A 25,725-nucleotide genomic window follows, 5' to 3' on the forward strand; every position below is an offset into this window, starting at 1 on the left:
CATTTGGTTCTGACCCGCACTAATTTTTTCCTTTCTTTTCATGCCCCACTTTTTCATCCATTCACTTCCATTCATTTTTGGCCACATTGAAAATGAATGGCGTTTCGGGAAAAAAGCTTTCACTCTCTGTAAAATTTTTTAACTGAGTGACCAAACCTAGAGACTTCATATGATGCCCCAGGGCAAGTCCACACACATATCCATCCCCTCATCTGAGACCTGCACTCGTCTTTTTCTTGGTTTTCACACAACCTCTTTTCCCTCCATAGGCTTCCATTGATTTTTGGCCCCATTCAAATGAATGGAGTGTTAGTATGCTAGCTGTTAGCATGTTAGTATGCTAGCTGTTAGCATGTTAGTATGCTAGCTGTTAGCATGTTGGCATGCTAGCTTTTAGCATGCTGGCATGATAGCTGTTCTGCTACAGCTCAGCAAGCACACTTTGCATTTTCTCTGCGGAAATGCAGTTTAGTTTTTAATTTGCTTTTTAAAAAATAACATAGGATTAACACATTTTATGTAAAATATTCATGACCGTTTCATATAAAATAGTTAAAACAGTTTTATTAGTCCACTAGCTTGTTGGACAATTGACAGTTTCTGTCATGTAAGGACGAAAGACGGATGTAAGTGCAGGAAGAGTTTGATTGAAAGCATGCTAGCAAACAGATCCAAAATGTGGACAAAGGCAGAATCAAAAAACAGGCAGCTGTCAAGTGAGGCACATCAGAATATCAGAGGTAATACTCAAAGTCCAAAAATGAAAACATGGTCAAAACCAGAAAAGTGATACAAAATACAAGTCTTCAGGGCTCGACATTAACTTTCTAATCCACTTGACCAGTCGGACAAGCAGTAAGATTTTTCGCTTGTCCTGACCATGTATTAACTTGTCCTGACCATAACCTTTTTGTTACTATGTATTTTCTAGTTCAGTGAAAGGAAAGTGGTTAACAAAGTTTACCAAAAAGCAGGTATAGTTATGATGATTATTATGCTTTAATGATTATTTTATATATATAAATCGTACTTTAACTGTAACAATTAACAAAAACAATCCAGTGCCCCATTATGGTGCATGTGTTACAACCCATTACCTAATCTGCAATTTTAAGAGACTCATCCAAATTCAAAGCTTCTGGAAGAAATAATGCTAAGCCTTGATTAATCCAGTGAAACTTGAAGTATAAATTCATTTATTGAAATGAAACTGAAAGTCAAGTCAAGTTTATTTGTATAGCGCTTTTAACAATAAACATTGTCGCAAAGCAGCTTTACAGAATTTGAGCGACTTAAAACATGAGCTAATTTTATCCCTAATCTATCCCCAATGAGCAAGCCTGTGGCGACGGTGGCAAGGAAAAACTCCCTCAGACGACATGAGGAAGAAACCTTGAGAGGAACCAGACTCAAAAGGGAACCCATCCTCATTTGGGCAACAACAGACAGCCTGACTATAATATTAACAGTTTTAACAGGTACAACCCTCAACTGTCCTCATGGGGCCGTCCTTCACAGGAGCGGTGCGATAAAACTCCGACCAGACACAGGGCACCAGGATGGATCAGCGGTAGCTTTGGCTCTACGCTTATGCCGCCGAGCCGTCACCCATTCGCCCTGCTGTAAGGGCTCTAATGCCGGAGTTGGGGGATTACTAAGTCCACCTAGGGCATCCAGACTTTCCCCTGCAGAAACTACACTGTTCTCACACTCACTAACCTGCTCTAAAGCCTGGACACGCGCTTCTAGCACTGTAATCTTCTCCGTCAGAGAGCTAACTAATCTGAACTTATCACAAATAAAGCTACTAAAGCTATCGCTAGTGACAGAGGAAGAATGACTAAACATCCTGCACTCAGCACACTGAACAGGCAGAAGGTGTGCCATGATGAAAAGATTCACGTACCTTAAACGAAGATCTGTTGATATTAAAGCAGATCCGATGTGGATGGCCTCCACTTGTGGTCTTTACACAGGAGGAGAGAAAAAGAAAGCTTCCGGTCTCGGCGTTCTTCCGAAAAAAGAAAGAGATAAACCGGAAAAAAAAAAAACGGAAAAAGAAAGCGAAAGTGAAAAGTACAAAAAGGAAAGCGACAGTACAATAAAAATGAAGAGGATACTGGAAATTTATTTGTAGAAAAAAGTTAAAAAAGGATTAGTAATTAACGCCGGCACTCGCGGGAAAAAAGAACTCGGTGCAAACAACTCAGGAACCAGGAAGTGTGTAAACCAGTGCGTAAACTGAAAGAAAACAAGTTGGGCATGGTAAGGTTGACAATCACGTTATGAATGAAAACAAATTGTGAGTGAGTTCGGCACTGTTGTAAAATTCCCACAAAATATTTCACAACATTTGTGATTGTTAATGTGTACCATACAAAAGAAAAATACAAATATAGCTGCTAGTGGCGATGAGGGGCCCTCGCACCTCTGGGTCCATGACCCATCACATTTGCTCATCAAACAATGCACACGCATCTGAGATGTGAAACAGAAGCCTGGGTATGTAATGTATTTTTGGCAATGGAGTCATTATTGTCCATGTCCAAATGGTGGTGCTATACCAGAGGGTCACTTTGTGCATATGCATATCATCAGGAACATTATATTCTATAATCTGTGAAGTTTGAGCTGTATCAGGCAATGCATGGTGAATTTATGGCACACTTCCTGTTTGCGTGGCATAACATATAAATTTGTTTTGCCATTTCAACATCTTGCAAGATATTGCAAATTCCTTCACAACTCAGTCAGTAACATCTTGACATCATGTACACCAAATATGGCATGAACACACCAAACTGCCTTGGAGGAGTATGCCAAAATGTAACAGATGTCAAAACACACAAAACCAAAAATAACTCCCTTCCTGGTGAGGATGGCTAATAGAATGAATACTGCAGTTTTGTTCATCTTGTGGCACCCCATGCACTCACCAAATTTGACACGGATAGGTGAAACTATATATCGGGCAAAAGTCTCAATGTCGTGGGAATGCTATGGAGTCCCCTGGACACACCCGGGGCCAAGCCTCTATCCCTGAGTAGCAGTGGCCAGGACTGATGTGTGTACCAAATTTCAAGAGTCAGAGTTTTTAGGCAATGGAATCATTACTGTCCAGGTCCATATGGTGGCGCTATACCAGAGGGTCAAATGGGGAATGTGGATGTCATCAAAACTATCATATCCTACAACCTGTGAAGTTTTAGTCATATCAGACAATGCATGGTGAATTTATGACTCACTTCCTGATTGCATGGGTAATGTATAAATTTATTGGTTCGCCATTTCAACATCATGCAAGATATTGCAAATCCCTTTGCAATTTAACATCTGCAACAACTTGACATCACGTATACCAAATATGGCATGAATCCAACAAATCCCCTAGGAGGAGGATGTTAAAATGTAACACGTCAAAACACACAAAACCAAAAATATCTCACTTCCTGTTGAGTATGGCTGATGCAACATATATTGCAAGTTTGTTCATCTAGGGACACTCCACACACCTACCAAATGGATAGGTGAAGCTATATACCAGGCAGGAGTCTCAATGACATATGGGGGCGCTATGGAGTCCCTCGTACACACCCGGTGCCACGCCTCTATTGCTGAGTAGTGGTTGCCAGGATTGATGTGTGTACCAAATTTCATGAGTTTTAATTTTTTGGCAGTGGAGTCATTACTGTCCTGGTCCAAATGGTGGCGCTATACCAGAGGGTCAGTATGGGCATGTGGATGTCATCAGAACCATTATGGTTTATAACGTATAAAGTTTTAGCCATACAGTGGTGATTGAAAATTTGTGAACCCTTTAGAATTTTCGATATTTCTGCATAAATATGATCTAAAACATCATCAGATTTTCACACAAGTCCTAAAAGTAGATAAAGAGAACCCAGTTAAACAAATGAGACAAAAATATTATACTTGGTCATTTATTTATTGAGGAAAATGATCCAGTATTACATATCTGTGAGTGGCAAAAGTCTGTGAACCTTTGCTTTCAGTATCTGGCGTGACCCCCTTGTGCAGCAATAACTGCAGCTAAACGTTTCCAGTAACTGTTGATCAGTCCTGCACACTGGCTTGGAGGAATTTTAGGCCATTCCTCCATACAGAACAGCTTCAACTCTGGGATGTTGGTGGGCTTCCTCACATGACCTGCTTGCTTCAGGTCCTTCCACAACATTTCAGTTGGATTAAGGTCAGGACATTGACTTGACCATTCCAAAACATTAACTTTGTTCTTCTTTAAGCATTCTTTGATAGAACGACTTGTGTGCTTAGGGTCGTTATGACCCACCTTCTCTTGAGATTTGCTGGTATAATTCAGAATTCATTGTTCCATCAATGATGGCAAGCTGTCCTGGCCCAGATGCAGCAAAACAGGCCCAAACCATGATACTACCACCACCATGTTTCACAGATGGGATAAGGTTCTTATGCTGGAATTCAGTGTTTTCCTTTCTCCAAACATAATGCTTCTCATTTAAACCAAAAAGTTCTATTTTGGTCTCATCTGTCCACAAAACATTTTTCCAATAGCCTTCTGGCTTGTCCACGTGATCTTTAGCAAACTGCAGACAAGCAGCAATGTTCTTTTTGGAGAGCAGTGGCTTTCTCCTTGCAACCTTGCCATGCACACCATTGTTGTTCAGTGTTCTCCTGATGGTGGACTCATGAACATTAACATTAGCCAATGTGAGAGAGGTCTTCAGTTGCTTAGAAGTTACCCTGAAGTCCTTTGTGACCTTGCCGACTATTACAAGCCTTGCTCTTGGAGTGATCTTTGTTGGTCCACCACTCCTGGGGAGGGTAACAATGGTCTTGAATTTCCTCCATTTGTACACAATCTGTCTGACTGTGGATTGGTGGAGTCTAAACTCTTTAGAGATGGTTTTGTAACCTTTTCCAACCTGATGAGCATCAACAATGCTTTTTCTGACATCCTCAGTAATCTCCTTTGTTCATGTCATGATACACTTCCACAAACATGCGTTGTGAAGATCAGACTTTGATAGATCCCTATTCTTTAAATAAAACAGGGTGCCCACTCACACCTGATTGTCATCCCATTGACTGAAAACACCTGACTCTAATTTCACCTTCAAATTAACCGCTAATCCGAGAGGTTCACATACTTTTGCCACTCACAGATATGTAATATTGGATCATTTTCCTCAATAAATGAATCTCATCTCATCTCATTATCTCTAGCCGCTTTATCCTTCTACAGGGTCGCAGGCAAGCTGGAGCCTATCCCAGCTGACTACGGGCGAAAGGCGGGGTACACCCTGGACAAGTCGCCAGGTCATCACAGGGCTGACACACAGACACAGACAACCATTCACACTCACATCTACGGTCAATTTAGAGTCACCAGTTAACCTAACCTGCATGTCTTTGGACTGTGGGGGAAACCGGAGCACCCGGAGGAAACCCACGCGGACACGGGGAGAACATGCAAACTCCGCACAGAAAGGCCCTTGCCAGCCCCGGGGCTCGAACCCAAGACCTTCTTGCTGTGAGGCGACAGCGCTAACCACTACACCACCGTGCCGCCCTCAATAAATGAATGACCAAGTATAATATTTTTGTCTCATTTGTTTAACTGGGTTCTCTTTATCTACTTTTAGGACTTGTGTGAAAATCTGATGATGTTTTAGGTTATATTTATACAGAAATATAGAAGATTCTAAAGGGTGCACAAACTTTCAAGCACCACTGTATCAAGCATGGTGAAACAAATTTATTGGTTCGCCATTTCAACATCATGCAAGATACTGCAAATCCTGTTGCAAGTCAATTGGTTAAAACAATGTACATTTCAGTTTTGTTCATCTTGGTGCACCCCACACACCTACCAATTTTCACATGGACAGGTGAAACTATATACTGGATAGAAGTCTCAATGACATGTGAGGGCACGATGGAGTCCAATGGACACACCCAGGGTCAAGCATCTATCCGTGAGTACCAGTGGCCAGGAATGGTATGTGTACCAAATTTAATGAGTTTGAGTTTTTTGGCAATGGAGTCATTACTGTCCAATTCCAAAAGGTGGTCCTATACCACAGAGTCAACTTGGGCATGTGGATATCATCAGAACCAGTATATCCTATAACCTGTTCAGTCTTAGTCATATCTGGCAATGCATGTTGAATTTATGACACGCTTCCTGTTTGTATGGTATAGCGTATAAATTTATTGGGTCACCATTTCAACATCTTACAAGATATCGTAAATCCCTTCACAATTTAAAATCAGCAACATCTTGACATCAGGTATACCAAATATGACATGAATTCAACAAACCGCTTAGGAAGAGTACGTCAAAACATAACACGTGTTTTGGCAATGGAGTCATTACTGTCCATGTCCAAATGGTGGCGCTATACCAGAGGGTGACTTTGGGCATGTGGATATCTTCAAAATCATGATGTCCAGTCTGCCACTCCAGAGGCACTGTCCCCAGCCGCCATGCGATGTTGCAGAGGTGTGTCAGCCAAGACAGCCCCATAACATCCAGAGACTTGAGATACTCAGGGCGGATTTCATCCACCCCCGGTGCCTTGCCACCAAGGAGCTTGCAAACCACCTCAGTGACTTTGGCTTGTGTAATGGACGAGTCCACCTCTGAGTCATCAGCCTCCGCTTCCTCAATGAAAGGCGTGACGGTGGGATTGAGGAGATCCTCAAAGTATTCCTTCCATCACCCGACAATATCCCCAGTCGAGGTCAACAGCTCCCCACCCACACTGTAAACAGTGTTGGCAGAGTACTGCTTCCCCCTCCTGAGGCGCCGGACGGTTTGCCAGAATTTCCTCGAGGCCGACCGATAGTCCTCCTCCATGGCCTCACCGAACTCCTCCCAGTTCCGAGTTTTTGCCTCTGCAACTGCCCGAGCTGTGGCACGCCTGGCCTGCCGATACCCGTCAGCTGCCTCCGGACTCCCGGAGGCCAACATGGCCTGATAGGACTCCTCCTTCAGCTTGACGGCATCCCTTACTTCCGGTGTCCACCACCGGGTTTGGGGATTGCCGCCACGACAGGCACCGGAGACCTTGCGGCCACAGCTCTGAACAGCCGCGTCGACAATGGAGGCAGAGAACATGGTCCACTCAGACTCGATGTCCCCCGCCTCCCTCGGAAGCTGGGAGAAGCTCTCCCAGAGGTGGGAGTTAAAGACCTCCCCGACAGAGTGCTCAGCCAGATGTTCCCAGAAGACCCTCACCATACGTTTGGGCCTGCCAGGTCTGTCCAGGTTCCTCCTCCGCCAGCGGATCCAACACACCACCAGGACCACCAGGATCAGTTGACAGCTCAACCCCTCTCTTCACCCGAGTGTCCAAGACATAGGGCCGAAGATCAGATGAAACGACAACAAAGTCGATCATCGACCTCCGACCTAAGGTGTCCTGGTGCCATGTGCACTTATGGACACCCCTATGCTCGAACATGGTGTTTGTTATGGACAAACCGTGACTAGCACAGAAGTCCAATAACAAAGCACCACTCGGGTTCAGATTGGGGAGGCCATTCCTCCCAATCACGCCCCTCCAGGTGTCACTGTCATCGCCCACGTGAGCGTTGAAGTCCCCCAGTAGAACAATGGAGTCCCCAGTCTGAGCACCTCTCAGTACCTCTCCCAGGGACTCCAAGAAGGCCGGATACTCTATACTGTTATTCGGCCCGTAGGCACAAACAACAGCAAGAGCCCTCTCCCCGACCCGAAGGTGCAGAGAGGCGACCCTCTTGTTCACTGGGGTAAACTCCAACACATGGCGGCTGAGCTGGGGAGCTATAAGCAAGCCCAAACCAGCCCGCCGCCGCTCACCATGGGCGACTCCAGAGAAGTGGAGAGTCCAGCCCCTCTCGAGGAGCTGGGTTCCGGAGCCCAAGCTGTGCATGGAGGTGAGCCCGACTATCTCTAGCCGGTACCTCTCAACCTCCCGCACAAGCTCAGGTTCTTTCCCCCCCAGTGAAGTGACATTCCATGTCCCAACAACTAGCCACTGTGTTCGGGGATCAGGTTGTCGAGGCCCCTGCCTTCGACTGCCGCCCAATCTACACTGCACCGGCCCCCTACGGCTACCTCTGTGGGTGGTGAACCCACAGGAGGTCGGGCCCATGTCACCGCTTCGAGCTGAGCCTGGCCGGGCCCCGTGGGCAAAGGCCCGCCCACCAGGCGCTCGCATACAAGCCCCAACCCTGGCCCTCGCTCCAGGGTGGGGCCCTGGCTGCGCCATACCGGGCGATGTCACGGTCCTTGATTTTTTTATTTCCATAAGGGGTTTTGGTGAACTGCTCTTGGTCTGGCCTGTCACCTAGGACCTGTCTGCCTTGGGAAACCCTAACAGGGGCGTAATGCCCCCGACAACATAGCTCCTAGGATCATTCAAGCACACAGACCCCTCCACCACAATAAGGTGGCAGTTTTAGGAGGGGAATAATAATAATAATAATAATAATAATAATAATAATTATTATTATTTTATTTTATTTTTTTGGTATATGTCATATTTATTATTATTATTATTATTATTATTATTATTATTATTATTATTAATAAATGGCATGAATCCAACAAACCCCCGATGACGAGTATGTTAAAATGTAATACGTGTCAAAACTCACAAAACCAAAAATATCTCACTTCCTACTGATGCAATGTATATTGCAATTTTGTTTGTCTAGGGGTACTCCACACACCTACCAAATTTGACATGGATAGGTGAAACTATATACCGGGGAGGTGTCTCAATGACATGGGGGTGCTATGAAGTCCCCTGGAGACAAGCGATAGGGGTCAAGCCCCTATCACTGAGTAGCGGTGCGCATGACTGACGTGTGGACAAATTTCATGAGTTTTCGCCCATGGGAACCACCTCCAAAATAGCAAAGTGTGGAAGAAAAAACAATAAAATAAAATGTATTTTATTGTGGTATTTGATCACCATTTCTCTGATTTTGGTGGATTCAAAGTCTCATCTCATCTCATTATCTCTAGCCGCTTTATCCTTCTACAGGGTCGCAGGCAAGCTGGAGCCTATCCCAGCTGACTACGGGTGAAAGGCAGGGTACACCCTGGACAAGTCGCCAGGTCATCACAGGGCTGACACATAGACACAGACAACCATTCACACTCACATTCACACCTACGGTCAATTTAGAGTCACCAGTTAACTTAACCTGCATGTCTTTGGACTGTGGGGAAAACCGGAGCACCCGGAGGAAACCCAGGCGGACACGGGGAGAACATGCAAACTCCGCACAGAAAGGCCCTCGCCGCCCCCGGGGCTCGAACCCAGGACCTTCTTGCTGTGAGGCGACGGCGCTAACCACTACACCACCGTGCCGCCCCGGATTCAAAGTCTAATAAACTATAATTAGATATGATGACATGGTTATTTTTACACACACCCCTACTGTACTTGGCTTCCCCAGAATTTCATAAACAATAACATGGACAGATCGAAGTGATTTGAAATAGTTTTGTTGGAACTTTATTGATGTAACTCTAGAATAATTGCTATAAAAATGATTTTCAACAATCCCTAAAAGATGTGGTCCTGAAAAGATATAAAAGCATAAGGTATCATTACTATATTGTCTGGGGCAGCTATATGTAATACTCTGAGTTATTTTCTCTAGTCTGTAAACCAAATTGGACAGTTCTATATGTAGAAAATGTGACAGTAAAATATATAGACTACTTATGCTATTTATATAAACTGCTTATTGCTATTATTTAACTCATTTTTATGCCCCGCTGACCGAATGGCCCGAAGGGGGATATGTAGAAAATATATGTAGATATGGAATATGTAGATATGTCATGGCGATGTCCGTCCGTCCCAGGAAGGGTGCTCAACTTCTGAAATTGACTCCTCTCACAATTTTTGGAGGAATTTCATGAAACTTGGCAGGTTTCTTTGTTATATGTCAATAGTATGCATATTGTAATTTAATTCAGTTCGGTCACATTTTACCAGAGTTACAGCCCTTGATTAACAAAATGATAATTTGACAATTTCATGAGTTTTTTCCCTTCTGAAATCAACTCCTCTCACAATTTTTCAAGGAATTTCATGAAACTTGGCAAAAGGCATTGTTGTATGTTGGTACAACACATATATATTTTAATTTAGTTAAATTTGGTCACACTTTACCAGAGTTACAGCTCTTGATTAACAAAAATATCCTTTGAGAATTTGATTAGAGTTTGTTTTTCTTCTGAAATCAATTCCTCTCTCAATTTTTGGAGGAATTTCACGAAACTTGGCAAAAGGCATTGTTATATGTCTGTCATGATCCGCCCCGGACTTCCACTCTGGAGATTTATTATCTCCCAGCTCGGCGCAATCCAGATCCAGGACAGGACTTACATCTTGCCAGCATTCACTTCCTGGTCTGCTCTGCTGTGTATTGAGGTATTTCACCTGACGTCACAGGGTCACGTGACGCCCCGGTGTCCGCCATTTTGGATGGCAAGCTAGCGAATGTCAACATCATAGTACCTAGTATGTTGCTGTAGCAACGTTTACGTTCAGTCATTCGGATGACTGTTAAAACCTTTCAGTCTCAAGTTTTTCCTTTACTGTATTTACTAGTTTACTGAGCCAGCCAGCCCCGGAGCGCCGGCCAGCCCCGGAGCGCTAGCCAGCGCCGGCCAGCCCCGGAGCGCTAGCCAGCGCCGGCCAGCCCCGGAGCGCTAGCCAGCGCCGGCCAGCCCCGGAGCGCTAGCCAGCCCCGGCCAGCCCCGGAGCGCTAGCCAGCGCCGGCCAGCCCCGGAGCGCTAGCCAGCGCCGGCCAGCCCCGGAGCGCGCTCAGTAAACTAGTAAATACAGTAAAGGAAAAACTTATAACGGGCCATGTCTCAACAGACTAAGAAGTTATTTCAATGACATTTAATAACATTTTGTTTATCCTGAGGACCGAAAGTAAATGAAAATGTGAACAAATCTTAGCTGTCAGTGAACAGTCCTGGTGGAAGCAGGTAAACGTCGTTCTCTAAGCCTGCTAACCTCAATTTTTGCAAATACCTCTCCCTCTGCTCGCCCTGTAAATGCCCTACGTCGCTGGATAGTGAAGGTGTTTTCTGCATCTCGCTCCTTTTTCTTTTATGTTTTTTGTTTGTCGCCTTCCTCGCATTCAAACTGATTCGAGCCGTGCCGTCCAAAATGGCAGCATCACATGACTTAGTCACGTGAGTGAAATACCTCAATAAATAGGCCGTTCTCAGAAGGGGACTTTGCCAGTTGGTTTTTCACATGGTCTCTGCGCCATCATCTCATCTCATCTCATCTCATTATCTCTAGCCGCTTTATCCTGTTCTACAGGGTCGCAGGCAAGCTGGAGCCTATCCCAGCTGACTACGGGCGAAAGGCGGGGTACACCCTGGACAAGTCGCCAGGCTGCACCATTATCGCTTCTTGGATTTTTGCTCTCTGTTTTTGCTTATTCTTTGCCACAGTTTTTGCACCCTCATCTTGCCATTTTTTCATGTTTTTGTGCTACGTTTTTTTGTTTACAGTTTTTTTTTGTCTGGACTATTTTTGCGATTTTTGTTCATTTATTCTCTTGGACATTAATGAAATCTTTTTTTATTCATTGGATTTTCTGGTTCATGTTTCTGCTTTTGGATCCTACACATCTTGTCACCCATAACAATGTCAGTTGTACACTGATAAAAATAAAGTGCCAGATCTACTTAAAAAAAATTTGAGGCAAGTTTTTGCATAATTTATGTAGATCACACCATATTATTCTTTGTATCAACTACTCATTTGTTTTTGTACATGAAAAAATAACCCAAGTAATGTGAACTTAGTTTTGTTTAGATTCAACAAAGTTAGTCTTTGTATGAATTACTTAATTTTTTTAATGTTATAAATGAAATTTGCAAGTAAAACCAACTTGATTTTATTATGTAGATCAAACAAAACTATATTTTGTTTAAAAAAAACTTGAATTTTTTAACATGGCTAATGACATTTACATGTAAAACTTTATTTTATGTACATCAAACATGATATTAAAAATATGAATTACTTTTTTATATTTAAAATAAAATGTGCAAGTTAACTGTTTTTTATTGTAGATACAGCTTAATTAGTTACATCAAGAGCTTTCCTTATATATATGTGGGATATAGTTATTATTCAAACATGCTAGAGTTATTTTTAACTTACCATTTACATGTGCATTCCCATACCAATAGCAATACCAGTGGACAAGCACAAAGCCATTACCTGGCATTCCTGGGGCTGTGGATACTACAGCATAATAGTAAAAGTGGAAAAAAATTGTCAAAGAGTCTCACTTTATGATGCACCACATCTTGCTTTATTATTTAGGAAAAAAAATATGACAAAAACTGGCTTGGATACAAGTTCACTTGATTCAGGGACAGCAAAGGTACAGATCTTGCAAATCCATCCCATGAAAAATAAATGCTATTTGCTTGATCAAAAGGCATTCAGGAGGACCATATTTAGTGGTTTCTCTGGCGGAGGTTAGCCAACAGATTTGTCACATCTGTGTGAATCCAGGTTGTAGTTAGGAGATTGGCTTCTGTTCATCTGACCTCAATGATTGGGGGGAAGAGTTTGTTTATCTTGTGGATGATTTGCAACATTATTCAATTGTACAACTGGTGTACGTATGACCACAGCAATTTTTTTCTGTCAGCATGCTAATTGCCATGCTTCTACAAAACCTGAATTGCCTCAGAAAATGGTAAGGCAACAAGTTCAAACCAGAATGTTTTATTTCATTTGTGAACTTCACAGTTCTTGCTGACCACTGAGAGTGATTACTTGCATTAGGAATTAATCTTAAAGCTGTACACTGTGTCTGTAGAAGGTGTGCATGATTGTATGATTTTTTTTTCACAAATGTGTATGGAATCTTTGTAACACACACATTGACAACACAGCCAATTTTTACAAGGACTGTCTTGCAGAAGTGTGAAACAAGCAGAGTGGGAGTGGAGGGTATAAGTTCTGTGATACAATTCACACCAAGTCTTATGTTTAGTAAAGCAAAATATGCATAGATTGCTGTTTAAATCACACAAATGTCCCACTGTGAGCACTTATTAACCATACCTATGTTGACTAATCAGAATTTCAAAACACTTTATACAATGGGATATTTGTGATATTTAAACAGTTCTCTATATGTACAGTGGTGCTTGAAAGTTTGTGAACCCTTTAGAATTTTCTATATTTCTGCATAAATATGACCTAAAACATCATCAGATTTTCACACAAGTCCTAAAAGTAGATAAAGATAACCCAGTTAAACAAAGGAGGCAAAAATATTATACTTGGTCATTTATTTATTGAGGAAAATGATCCAATATTACATATCTGTGAGTGGCAGAAGTATGTGAACCTCTAGGATTAGCAGTTAATTTGAAGATGAAATTAGAGTCAGGTGTTTTCAATCAATAGGATGACAATCAGGTGTGAGTGGGCACCCTGCTTTATTTAAAGAACAGGGATCTATCAAAGTCTGATCTTGACAACACATGTTTGTGGAAGTGTATCATGGCACGAACAAAGGAGATTTCTGAGGACCTCAGAAAAAGCATTGTTGATGCTCTCAGGCTGGAAAAGGTTACAAAACCATCTTTAAAGAGTTTGGACTCCACCAATCCACAGTCAGACAGATTGTGTACAAATGGAGGAAATTCAAGACCATTGTTACCCTCCCCAGGAGTGGTCGACCAACAAAGATCACTCCAAGAGCAAGGCGTGTAATAGTCGGCGAGGTCACAAAGGACCCCAGGGTAACTTCTAAGCAACTGAAGGCCTCTCTCACATTGGCTAATGTTAATGTTCATGAGTCCACCATCAGGAGAACACTGAACAACAATGGTGTGCATGGCAGGGTTGCAAGGAGAAAGCCACTGCTCTCCAAAAAGAACATTGCTGCTCATTTGCAGTTTGCTAAAGATCATGTGGACAAGCCAGAAGGCTACTGGAAAAATGTTTTGTGGATGGATGAAACCAAAATAGAACTTTTTGGTTTAAATGAGAAGCATTATGTTTGGAGAAAGGAAAACACTGCATTCCAGCTTAAGAAGCTTATCCCATCTGTGAAACATGGTGGTGGTAGTACCATGGTTTGGGCCTGTTTTGCTGCATCTGAGCCAGGACGGCTTGCCATCATTGATGGAACAATGAATTCTGAATTATACCAGCGAATTCTAAAGGAAAATGTTAGGACATCTGTCCATGAACTGAATCTCAAGAGAAGGTGGGTCATGCAGCAAGACAACGACCCTAAGCACACAAGTTGTTCTACCAAAGAATGGTTAAAGAAGAATAAAGTTAATGTTTTGGAATGGCCAAGTCAAAGTCCTGACCTTAATGCAATCAAAATGTTGTAGAAGGACCTGAAGTGAGCAGTTCATGTGAGGAAACCCACCAACATCCCAGAGTTGAAGCTGTTCTGTGTGGAGAAATGGGCTAAAATTCCTCCAAGCTGGTGTGCAGGACTGATCAACAGTTACCGGAAACGTTTAGTTGCAGTTATTGCTGCACAAGGGGGTCATACCAGATACTGAAAGCAAAGGTTCACATACTTTTGCCACTCACAGATATGTAATATTGGCTCGTTTTCCTCAATAAATAAATGACCAAGTATAATATTTTTGTCTCATTTGTTTAACTGGGTTCTCTTTATCTACTTTTAGGACTTGTGTGAAAATCTGATTATGTTTTAGGTCATATTTATGCAGAAATATAGAAAATTCTAAAGGGTTCACAAACTTTCAAGCACCACTGTAAATATAAAAAAAGAAAACTCAAAAACACAAATAGTTTGATTTGCTGGAGCATATGCGACTGAGGAACTGAGAAAATAAACATTTTAAATTTGACAACCTTTAATAGGGCAAGTTATGAAATGTATCTGGTCAACCTCATGAGGAAAACATACTGATTTGCCACAGGTTAGGATTGAATTAGAATTTATATTCATCGGCGCTTCATAAAGTAAATCCAGGACAACAAAACCTTTGACATCTGAAAGTATGACTCGTCTTCCGGCTGATAAGCTAACTGAATGAATCTACCTGTTGCCCCACGTCAGTTAACCAAATGTTTGAACATACTTGCGTTCAGTGTAGCCATATGGAGATTCAAGAACCACCTGGTGGAGATAAAATGTCAAAGTGAATAACTGCTAATAAAAGAAACCATATATAAACCATGTATATTTTTCTTAAAATGTCATTCACAACCCAATTTAAGCATTTCATTCCAAAAAGAAAAGTTACTTTTATGGCTGCTAGGTCTTTTTTTCCAGTGTAACAATAAAAGATATCCAAAATTCCCTCATTAAAAAATAAAAAACTATGACACAAATGTATCAACAAAATGCAACAAGAATTGTGACTTTATCCAATATTAACTTTTTTTTTTTTGCTCTGAACATATGTAAATTAGCACATTTAAATAAGACAATGCCCTGTTAGCATATTTTAAGTTTCAGAAAACTTGTCAAACAAATAAAAATGTTTTCATTGGTTTTGTGGTGATATCATAAGCCTGCTCACCTGTAAGGTTAATGGTAACTTGAGTATCCCCCACTGATAATATCATTCAATTTGTGGTTTCATTAGCCAATTCCAATTTTTGTGGATTTTGATTTTCTTTCATCAGAGCTGTAATTAACAACAAACACAGAAGGTGATTTTAAATTATTATTATTTTCATTCTAAGACACTGTTAAAGAACTACTTATCTAAAATCTCATCTCATCTCATTATCTCTAGCCGCTTTATCCTTCTACAGGGTCGCAGGCAAGCTGGAGCCTATCCCAGCTGACTACGGGTGAAAGGCGGGGTACACCCTGGACAAGTCGCCAGATTCACACTCACATTCACACCTACGGTCAATTTAGAGTCACCAGTTAACCTAACCTGCATGTCTTTGGACTGTGGGGGAAACCGGAGCACCCGGAGGAAACCCACGCGGACACGGGGAGAACATGCAAACTCCACACAGAAAGGCCCTCGCCGGCCCCGGGGCTCGAACCCAGGACCTTCTTGCTGTGAGGCGACAGCGCTAACCACTACACCACCGTGCCGCCCTTATCTAAAATAAATAAGTAAATAAATAAAATAAAATTGCACAATGTTCAATGACTAATCTCTCATTCTCACTCAGAAAAATCTCCTCCTGAAAATGTTGACTTTCAAACCCTTTATTTCCTCTGTTCTCCTGAATTCTATATAAATAATGTTGGAAATGTCTTGAAAAAAAAATAGGGTGTTCCTTCATCTATGAAAATAATACGTAGCTGAATTTACTGCATTATGTTCACGTTGTTGAAAGATTTAAACTGCATTATTTACACTTTTATCTCTGGACGTTGTAATTCAGAAACATAATTTTACCTCGTCACACTCAATTACAATGGGAAGGGTCCACTATTGGCCCTTTTCCACTACCCTTTTTCAGCTCACTTCAGCTCGCTTCAGCTCACTTCAGCCCAACACGGCTCACGTTTCGACTATCTAAAAACAGCACGACTCAGCTCGCTTCAGCCCTGCTTAGCCCCCAAAATTCGCACGGTTTTGGAGTGGGGCTGAAGCAAGCCAAACCGAGCTGAGTGAGGCTAGGGGCGTGAGCAGACACTCCCCTGTGCACTGATTGGTGAGGAGGAGTGTCCTCACACGCCCACACACGCCCCGTGAGCACGCTGGGATCTGTAAACACCGTAAACCCGGAAGAAGGAGAATTACGAATTACGAGAATTATGAAGCCTTATGCGCCTCGCCTCATCTATACGCTCTTGCCAGTATCTGTTGGCGTTGTCGGTGACAACAAGCCACAGCACCAAGACCAGCAACACTAACGACTCCATGTCCTCCATGTTTATTGTTTACTATCCGGGTTGTGAGACTACCGCTTAAAAGATCACTGATGTCACTGTTTGCGCCGCCTAACGACATCACCTGACGTCCACCCACTTTCGCTAACTCCACCCAATGTGTCCACCCACTTCCAGCCAGCACGGTTCAGCGCGGTTGTAGTCGAAATGCAACTCCAACAGCCCCACTCGGCTCGACTCAGCCCGACTCAGCACGGCACGGCTCAGCCGCGTTGGTAGTGGAAAAGCGGCATATGTTACATTTTAGCTGTATTCAGCAGATGGCGCTGTGATCAGTCCTCCACTTCCGGGTCGTTCCCAGCCAAAACAATACTCACTGTGACATTGGTTTGTATAACGTTTCGCTGAAATAAGATAGAATTAATAAATTTTATTGATGTTTAACTGGAATAGACGCTTATAAAATGTCAAACATACAAATACGCGAATTATCGCCCATGCCACATCCATTATTGTGCTTAAGTTAGGGCTTGTGGTCTGGGTAACCACGTCTTCTTCACACGGCCTGTAAGATATATTTGTGCTCATCATACTCATTGATGGGCCAGTTATTGTGAAATAATGATGTTTGATTTTTTTTATTTTAATCACATACTTGGATAATCAAACAAATATTTCCTCAAAAGAATGCATACAGAGCAAAAGAATGCATACATTTAAATTTTGATGAGTGCTGATTCTATATTGGTTCATATATTTGGGGATAAGAATTCTTGTAACAGAACACACATGGCTAAATTGGCTGTTGAACTCATTAATATAACAATAATATGGTTTTTGTGGGCATTATAGTTATTTGTGGCTCGGCCTGAATGATTTGAAGCCCGACATGGTTCATTTGAAGCCCAAGCGGTAGCGACAGTGGCGGCTGGCTCATAGGGGGCGCTCGGGCGCCGCCCTCCCAGATGTGGAGGGGAAAAAAATATAAAATATATCGATATATATATATTTACAAATGTTATTATCAATGTCAGTTTTACTTAATAGTGTGTGCCTACATGCGATCTGAATTATTTAAACAACATTTCCACCAACTGTGGAAATTCATTCAGTGGTGAATTTCCACCGACAGACGCGTATCATTTCTCTTCTTGGGCGCTCGGCAAAGCGCCCCAGAAGTGCAGCGGAATAGCCAATCGTGTATGGTTGCTCGGGGAAAATCATAAATATTTGGCCAATCAGCATCGCCGAATTTAATGGTTTTGGGGCGCTGGAAATTTCGCCCCTGCTACAGAAAATGCATCTCTCTCTGTCTTTGATATTCAAAACTAGACTTTTGGTTCGTATTGGACAATAATCACACATCTTTCTTGTCATAGTTTGTATTCACAAGAGTGTCAACACTGTGTTTCGCTCCCCCTCTCACTGTCTCGTTTCACAGAAATACACCTAGCTCAGAACACACACACACACACCTCATTTCATAGTCACTCTCTCACACAGAAATCTTACACTCACCTTAGAATCAGACACACACACACACACACACACACACACACACACACACCACCTCACTCAGTCCCACACTCACCTTAGAAACCTTCCTCCCTCTCTCACTCACTCATTCATACACTCTCTCTCTCTCTCTCTCACACACACACACACACACACACACACACACACAGTTGATTTGTATAGATTCAGCTGAAATCATACCCTTGCTGTAAACTTCTCTCAAGAACTTGAGTATTGTATTGTATTTGAAACCGTTCCTTTCCAAAGCATAAATGGAGCCTAATATAGCTGTAAATTGTTAATTTACTTTATCTGTGAAACTGCTGATTTTGAGAAGGAAATTAAATTATTATTGTGGAATTGTCATTTTCTGACTGTTCATTTGAATGCTTATACTGGACTAGGCAGGGAACTCTACTGGCACACACCAGCCCCACCAAGAATTTTTTTCACCAGCCGCCACTGGGTAGCGATAATTTATTTATGTTTTATTAGGTGTGATTAATGTTTGTGTGTTTTAATATTAATCTGGTTTATAAAAGGCAGTGCTTTGTCAGAGGGTAGCGTGTTACACAACTCTGTATGCTTCAACTGGTACCCATGAACATGTTAATATCCATCCATTCATAGTTTAAATGCCTCTGTTGGTGTACACGTGCATACATAATGCCTTCAACATTGTACAAGATTCAGCAACTTAAGGCTTTCACGATACCTGACGGTCACAGATCATATGGAACTAACCGGCAGATGCACAGTCATAAAATGCATTGTGTTTTTCAGGCTCCTCTTCATAGCGTGCAAGCTGCTGTCTATGATGAACTGGCAAGCAAATTTAAAGGAACAGTCCACCGTACTTCCATAATGAAATATGCTCTTATCTGAATTGAGACGAGCTGCTCCGTACCTATCCGAGCTTTGCACGACCTCCCAGTCAGTCAGACGCAGTCAGACGCGCTGTCACTCCTGTTAGCAATGTAGCTAGGCTCAGTATGGCCAACGGTATTTTTTGGGGCTGTAGTTAGATGCGACCAAACTCTTCAGCGTTTTTCCTGTTTACATAGGTTTATATGACCAGTGATATGAAACAAGTTCAGTTACACAAATTGAAATGTAGCGATTTTCTATGCTATGGAAAGTCCGCACTATAATGACAGGCGTACTAACACCTTCTGCACGCTTCGACAGTGCATTGATATCTGAGCTCCGTATCAGTGCGCTGCCGAAGCGCGCAGAAGGTGTTAGTACGCCTGTCATTATAGTGCGGACTTTCCATAGCATAGAAAATCACTATGTTTCAATTTGTGTAACTGAACTTGTTTCATATCACTGGTCATATAAACCTATGTAAACAGGAAAAACGTGGAAGAGTTTGGTCGCATCTAACTACAGCCCCAAAAAATACCGTTGGCCATACTGAGCCTAGCTACATTGCTAACAGGAGTGACAGCGCGTCTGACTGCGTCTGACTGACTGGGAGGTAGTGCAAAGCTCGGATAGGTACAGAGCAGCTCGTCTCAATTCAGATAAGAGCATATTTCATTATGGAAATACGGTGGACTGTTCCTTTAAACAATCCTCTTTCTCTTTATGGCTCCGTATCTTTAAAATTTACAAGATGTTATTAAACTTAAAACAAACCACAATAAACCCTGAATAAACACTTTACTTTTGTTGGTTTGGGCTGTGCGGCGTCCACCGTTGTTGAATGACCCAGTGACGCGCGCGCCACCTGTTGACTACTCCGCACAAATCATAGTGGACCCTTCCCATTACACAACAATAACTAGCCTACAATTAGAGACTATTTCATCATTTTTCTGTTGCTGATGTCTCTTACCTTTCCTTTTCTGCTTTGAATGGTAGGTCTATTTGCAGCTGCAACAAGTTTTTAATCTTGTTCTTTATCCAATTATTATCATATGATTTATGTATTTCCTGAAGAGTGACACATCTTATGTCAGGTTGACCTTTTTATTCGCATATTCATATGCTTAAGTGTCAATGTTTACTTCGGAAACATCAGTTCAATAATACTTTAATGTGCTGTATTCCCCCAGCCTCGGGGAACCAAGGAGGGAGAGCTGAAACTGGAGGTTGCACCCATATATGTACAGTGAAATAAAAATGGGACATTTGATTTTAATCCTGCCGCGATTCTTTATAATTCCATGTTGTTGGTTAAGTAAAGAAGCTGTGTGGATGACATTAAACGTGCAGCATGTGTGTGCTTTACATTTGTACAGAATCAGCTATAATTGTGAGCACCAGCCCAGCCGTTCCACACTAACAGTCGAGCAGGCCACTTAAATGATTCACTTTATTTATACCTACCATTCAAATAACATTAAGCATTAAGGCTTTGGCAAGGTGACCATCTCTACTTAAAATGGCGCAGGATACACTGCAAAAAAATTGCCAGCAATAATGTTTACAGACCGACGCTAGCCACAGGCTGACTGAAGGTTTGGTAGGGTCTAGCTAACATTACACATTTGGTGCTAGTAAGTTGTTAGCTTATAAGTCGTATAATGTAATTCCTTTACAAGGCTCTTAACACACTACGGTAACATCAGTTAACATGAAAAGCATCCGGTTAATTCTGGTTTTCGACAACAATAAGCAAAAAAAAAAAAGAGAAAAACGTTATTCTTACCTTACTGACATTTAATGTTGTGTCGAAGGTGCTCAGCTCAGACCTGGTTCAGACTGGTTTGGACCAGACTTGTTGCTGCAAAATGTTCCCACAATGTACTTGGGGTGCATATACCTCATAGTGTTTGGTGTTGAATGGAAAAGAGTAAAGATAACAAGGTTTGTTTTGTTGAGATTGTGAACGTAAGAAGATTGACTCGCATTACTTAATTATTCTTGTTGAGGAAAAAAAATTCTTTTGTTTCTAACAAACATAAATTGATTCAAAACTAGATATATTTGTGTAAACATACAAACTTGAATTTTTATTGTTAATATCACAAATTCAAATTGTGTTAAAATTAGATTATATAAAACTTTATTGATCCCTTTGGGAGGGTTCCCTCAGGGAAATTAAGATTCCAGCAGCATCATTACAGATAAACAGAGAAAAGAAATAGAGGAAAACTTCTAGATAAATTAAAATAAATTAAGTATTTACAAATATAAAAAGAATAAGATATGGGGAAGAGAGGAAGGGGGGAGGGAAAAAAAGGTGTGGGGAGGAGAAGGGGGCGGCAGGAGAGATATTGCACTTTATATTGCACATTGTCCGGTATTGCTTATTGTTAGGCTAGGCTACTGCTCCTTCCCGTCCTCTGTCCTCCTGTTACCCCTCCTCCCCCACAGATGCCCCTTTTCCACCAAAGCAGTTCCAGGGCTGGTTCGGGGCTAGTGCTTAGTTTGGAACTGGGTTTTCTGTTTCCACTGACAAGGAACTGGCTCTGGGGCCAGAAAAACCGGTTCCAGGCTAGCACCAACTCTCTGCTGGGCCAGAGGAAAGAACCGGTTACGTCAGCGGGGGGGCAGAGTTGTTAAGACCAACAACAATAACAAGACCGCGAAAGATCGCCATTTTTAAGTGACGAGAAGCAGCAGCTGTACAAACGCGAAGTCATCCATTATTATTATTGTTGTTGTTGTTGCTGCTGCTTCTTCCGTGTTGTTTTTGGTTCGATATTCGCGCCAAAGTTTATGCAAACATAGCAATGTAACTGACGTATACAGCGACGTAATGACGTATACAGCGATGTAACTGACGTATACAGCGACGTAATGACGTGTCTTCTCTTAGCACCGCGAGCTATGGAAAAGCAAACTGGTTCTCAGCTGGCTCGCAAGTTGAACGAGTTGTGAACCAGCACCAACACTGGCCCCGAACCAGCCCTGGAACTGATTTGGTGGAAAAGGGGTAAGAGAAGAGTTGTACAGTCTGATGGCGTGAGGGACAAAGGAGTTTTTGAGTCTGTTCAAAATTTACTTCTCAGATTTATTTTTTTTCAGTGTACGCATACTGTTATTTTGTTCAATTCAGGTGTTACTAGAGTTGTGGCCCTTGATTAACAACCTTGTACTTTCACAATTTCATGAAGGTGTGCTTGCCTTCTGACATGAACTCCTCTCACAATTTGTGGATGAATTTCTGAAAGCTTGGCAAAAGGCCTTGTTATATGACAATAATACACATATTGCGATTTAATTTCGTTTGTGAAAATTTTACCAGAGTTTTGACCCTTGATTAAATAACTTGTACTTTGACAATTTCATGAGGGTCTACGTTCTTCTAAAATCAACTCCTTTCACAATTTTATTTTGACAATTTCATGAGGGTGTATGTTCCTCTGAAATCAACAAAGCCTTTTGCCAAGTTTGGTGAAATTCCTCCACAAAGTTTGTGGAGGAATTTCACCAAACTTGGCAAAAGGCTTTGTGATATGACAGTTATACGCATATTGAAATTCCGTTTAATTTGGGCAAAATTTACCAGAGTTATGCCCTTGATTATTAACAAACTTGTACTTTGGCAATTTCATCAAGCTGTGCTTGTTTTCTGAAATCAACTTCCCTCACAATTTTTATCCCCCGCTGGCCGAAAGACCCAAAGGGTGATTATGTCGTGGTGATGTCTGTCCGTCCATCTGTCCATCCCAGGAAGGGTACTCACCTTCTGAAATCAACTCCTCTCACATTTTTTGGGAGAAATTTCATGAAACTTGACATGATTCTTTGTTATATGTCAGTAATACACATATTGTAATTTGGTTCACTTCAGTTACATGTTACCAGAGTTATGGCATAGTTGCCAGCGAGGGATATTGTGCTCTCAGAGAACTCTTGTTTTATATTCTATTGCAACTTTAAGCAGGTATTCAAAGAGCTTGGCCTTATCATGTAGCCTTGGCAGCTAGCCAGCTAGTATAAATAATATACACATGAAGAAATGACGACATCTGTTAAACTCATCTCAATATCTCTTACAATTGTTTAACTTGTTATGGGCAATGCAAAAGTCACTGTTGCAAATGGTGTTGCAACACCTTTTTTGGGGCACTCTGCCATGACACTCCTGCATACACTGAACTGATGGACTCTCGGTCCAGGACAGAATATGTAAAGCCTGCCCACGCAGAAAACTGATTGATCTACTGACAGAGCAATCAGGATTCTCTCTCTCCCATGCACGTGCTTGCTTGCGCTACATTCTGGGATATATCTAATTCGCAGGCATCAGGGAGCCGTTACCAATATGCAGTCAACTTCTGGAAATTCCAGTAGAGTTGGGGATAATTCAACTTGTCCCATCAGACAGGCAGATGCGGATTTGACTTGTATGGACCAAACGTTTGGTTGTCCCAGACAGTCAGACTACTGTTAATTTTGAGCCCTAGGCTTGGTAATGTCAGATGCAGGGCACAGATTGCATGCTTCGCAAAGTTTGTGTTACACCTACAGTCCTTATATTTATGCACTGTGATTGCATTCTAATCAGGAACCAGTGCATGGTAATTAGCCCTAATAGTGCTAGGTGCACACACGCGCATCAATGCATGTGAATGTAACAGATGTAACCACAACTGTTTGGCACATCAAGTTTGATACTCGGTCATCACTATAAAGTCATGATGTAAAATGAAAGTGCTGGCTTACTGCTGTCCACTAGGCACCCAGCAGAGTCACACCATAATAAATGTTGTGGTGTTGTTTCTGGCACATGGCATGCAGTATCAAAGAAAGGAATAAATATGTATTCGTAACTGTGATGCATATCTCATTATTGGAATCACTGTCAAGACAATGCAGCAATTTATTGATGGGAAATACACTACATGACACAATTTGATGGTTTATATGCTATAATATTATTCTATCAGAATCAGATGTTTATTTTCAAGTACATTCTCACATACAAAGAATTTGCTTTGGTGATTGGTGCTTGAATGATTAAGATGGAAGAATTTAGCAAAGACAAAAAGTAGCTACATACGTAGAATAAGAAATAGAAGAATCTGAAATTTACAAATTTGAAAAGTGGACAAATTTAAGGGGTATGTGCATGAGTTGGAGTCCAAGCTATACGGTATGTCCGGAATGTGCAAAAACAGGTCACATGATGATGATGATGGGAAGAGAACATGTGTAGTTGGCTAAGTCAATAACCCAGCTGTATAGTGTGAGCTGGAATGTGCAATAAAGGTTCACAGAATGGAGATGTATGACATGGCCTTGAAATGTGCAAAAATTGTAGTTCAGAGACAAACTGCATTGATGTTACAGATTGGAAGTGGGAGGTTAGAGTCAGTGGGGGTCTCTGACCTTATTGAAGAGGCCAGCTACAGTGGGGGAAAAGCTGGCCTTATGGCATGAGGTTTTGGTTCCAATGGACCAAAACCTCCTACCAGATGGGAGTGGTTCAAAAAGTTTGTATTTGGGGTGAGAGGGGTTGGCCACAATCCTTTCTGCTCTCCTCAGGGTCTTGGACTCATACAGGTTGTAGAGACAGAAGGTTGCAGCCAATCGTCCTTCCAGCAGAGTGGATGACGCGCTACAGTCTGCCCTTGTCCCCGGCAGTGGCAGTAGCATACCAGACGGTGATGGAGGAGGTAAGGATGGACTCAATTATGGTGGTGTAAAAGTGCACCATCATTGTCTTTGGCAGATCGAACTTCTTCAACTGCCGCAGGAAATGCATCCTCTACTGTGCTTTCTTGGCGAGAGAGCAGGTATATGTCTCCAATTTAAGGTCCTGGGTGATTATAATGCCCAGGAAGCAGAAATACTCCATAGAGGTTACTGGGGAGTCAAACAGGGTGATGGGGGAAGGTGTGGCACAGCTCCTCCTGAAGTCTCCAATCATCTCCACTGTCTTTAGAGCATTGAGCTCCAAATTGTTCTGCCTACACTAGGACACCAGATGCGTCACTATATGTGGAATAACAAAATTTCCTGAAATGTTTGGAATAATGCTGGCTGATTTATGTTCTTGAATTTGAACATATGAAGAATAATCAAGAAACCTTTAACTCTGTGGATTGTCAGTGAAAAAATGGCAAGATCGTGGCTGCACACTGCGACTGTATGTCTCTCTCTCTCTCTCTCTCTCTCTCTCTCTCTCTCACTCCCCCCTTATTTATTTATGAATGAATGAATTACCCACAAAACATGCCAGGGACCCCAATGTGGCCAGTCATGTGGGTCCTGGGACCCAGAACAAAAAAATCCTAGCACCATTCCTGTCTACAGTATAAAGCTAGAATCACCATGCATATGCATATATGACTCGGGACCTACAGCCTACTGCAATTTACTCCCCTCTCAGGCTAGAAGACCATGTATAAAACTTTTTTTTTTTTAATGGGTAAAAGCAGTTTCAGATCGAGG

General features: G+C 42.0%; 1 protein-coding gene across 1 annotated transcript in view; it reads left to right on the forward strand.

The window, feature by feature from the left end:
- The window catches only part of LOC132869326 (sterile alpha motif domain-containing protein 5-like), a 76,942-nt gene extending 51,965 nt beyond the window's left edge, over positions 1 to 24,977 (forward strand). Inside the window, exon 3 of the mRNA XM_060902673.1 lies at positions 24,835 to 24,977. Coding sequence (XP_060758656.1) covers positions 24,835 to 24,977 — 143 coding nt within the window. The remainder of the gene's footprint in view (positions 1 to 24,834) is intronic.
- Positions 24,978 to 25,725: the final 748 nt, after the last annotated feature.

This window comes from Neoarius graeffei, chromosome 2, assembly GCF_027579695.1.
Source record: "Neoarius graeffei isolate fNeoGra1 chromosome 2, fNeoGra1.pri, whole genome shotgun sequence".
In the NCBI taxonomy this organism is placed as follows: domain Eukaryota; kingdom Metazoa; phylum Chordata; class Actinopteri; order Siluriformes; family Ariidae; genus Neoarius; species Neoarius graeffei.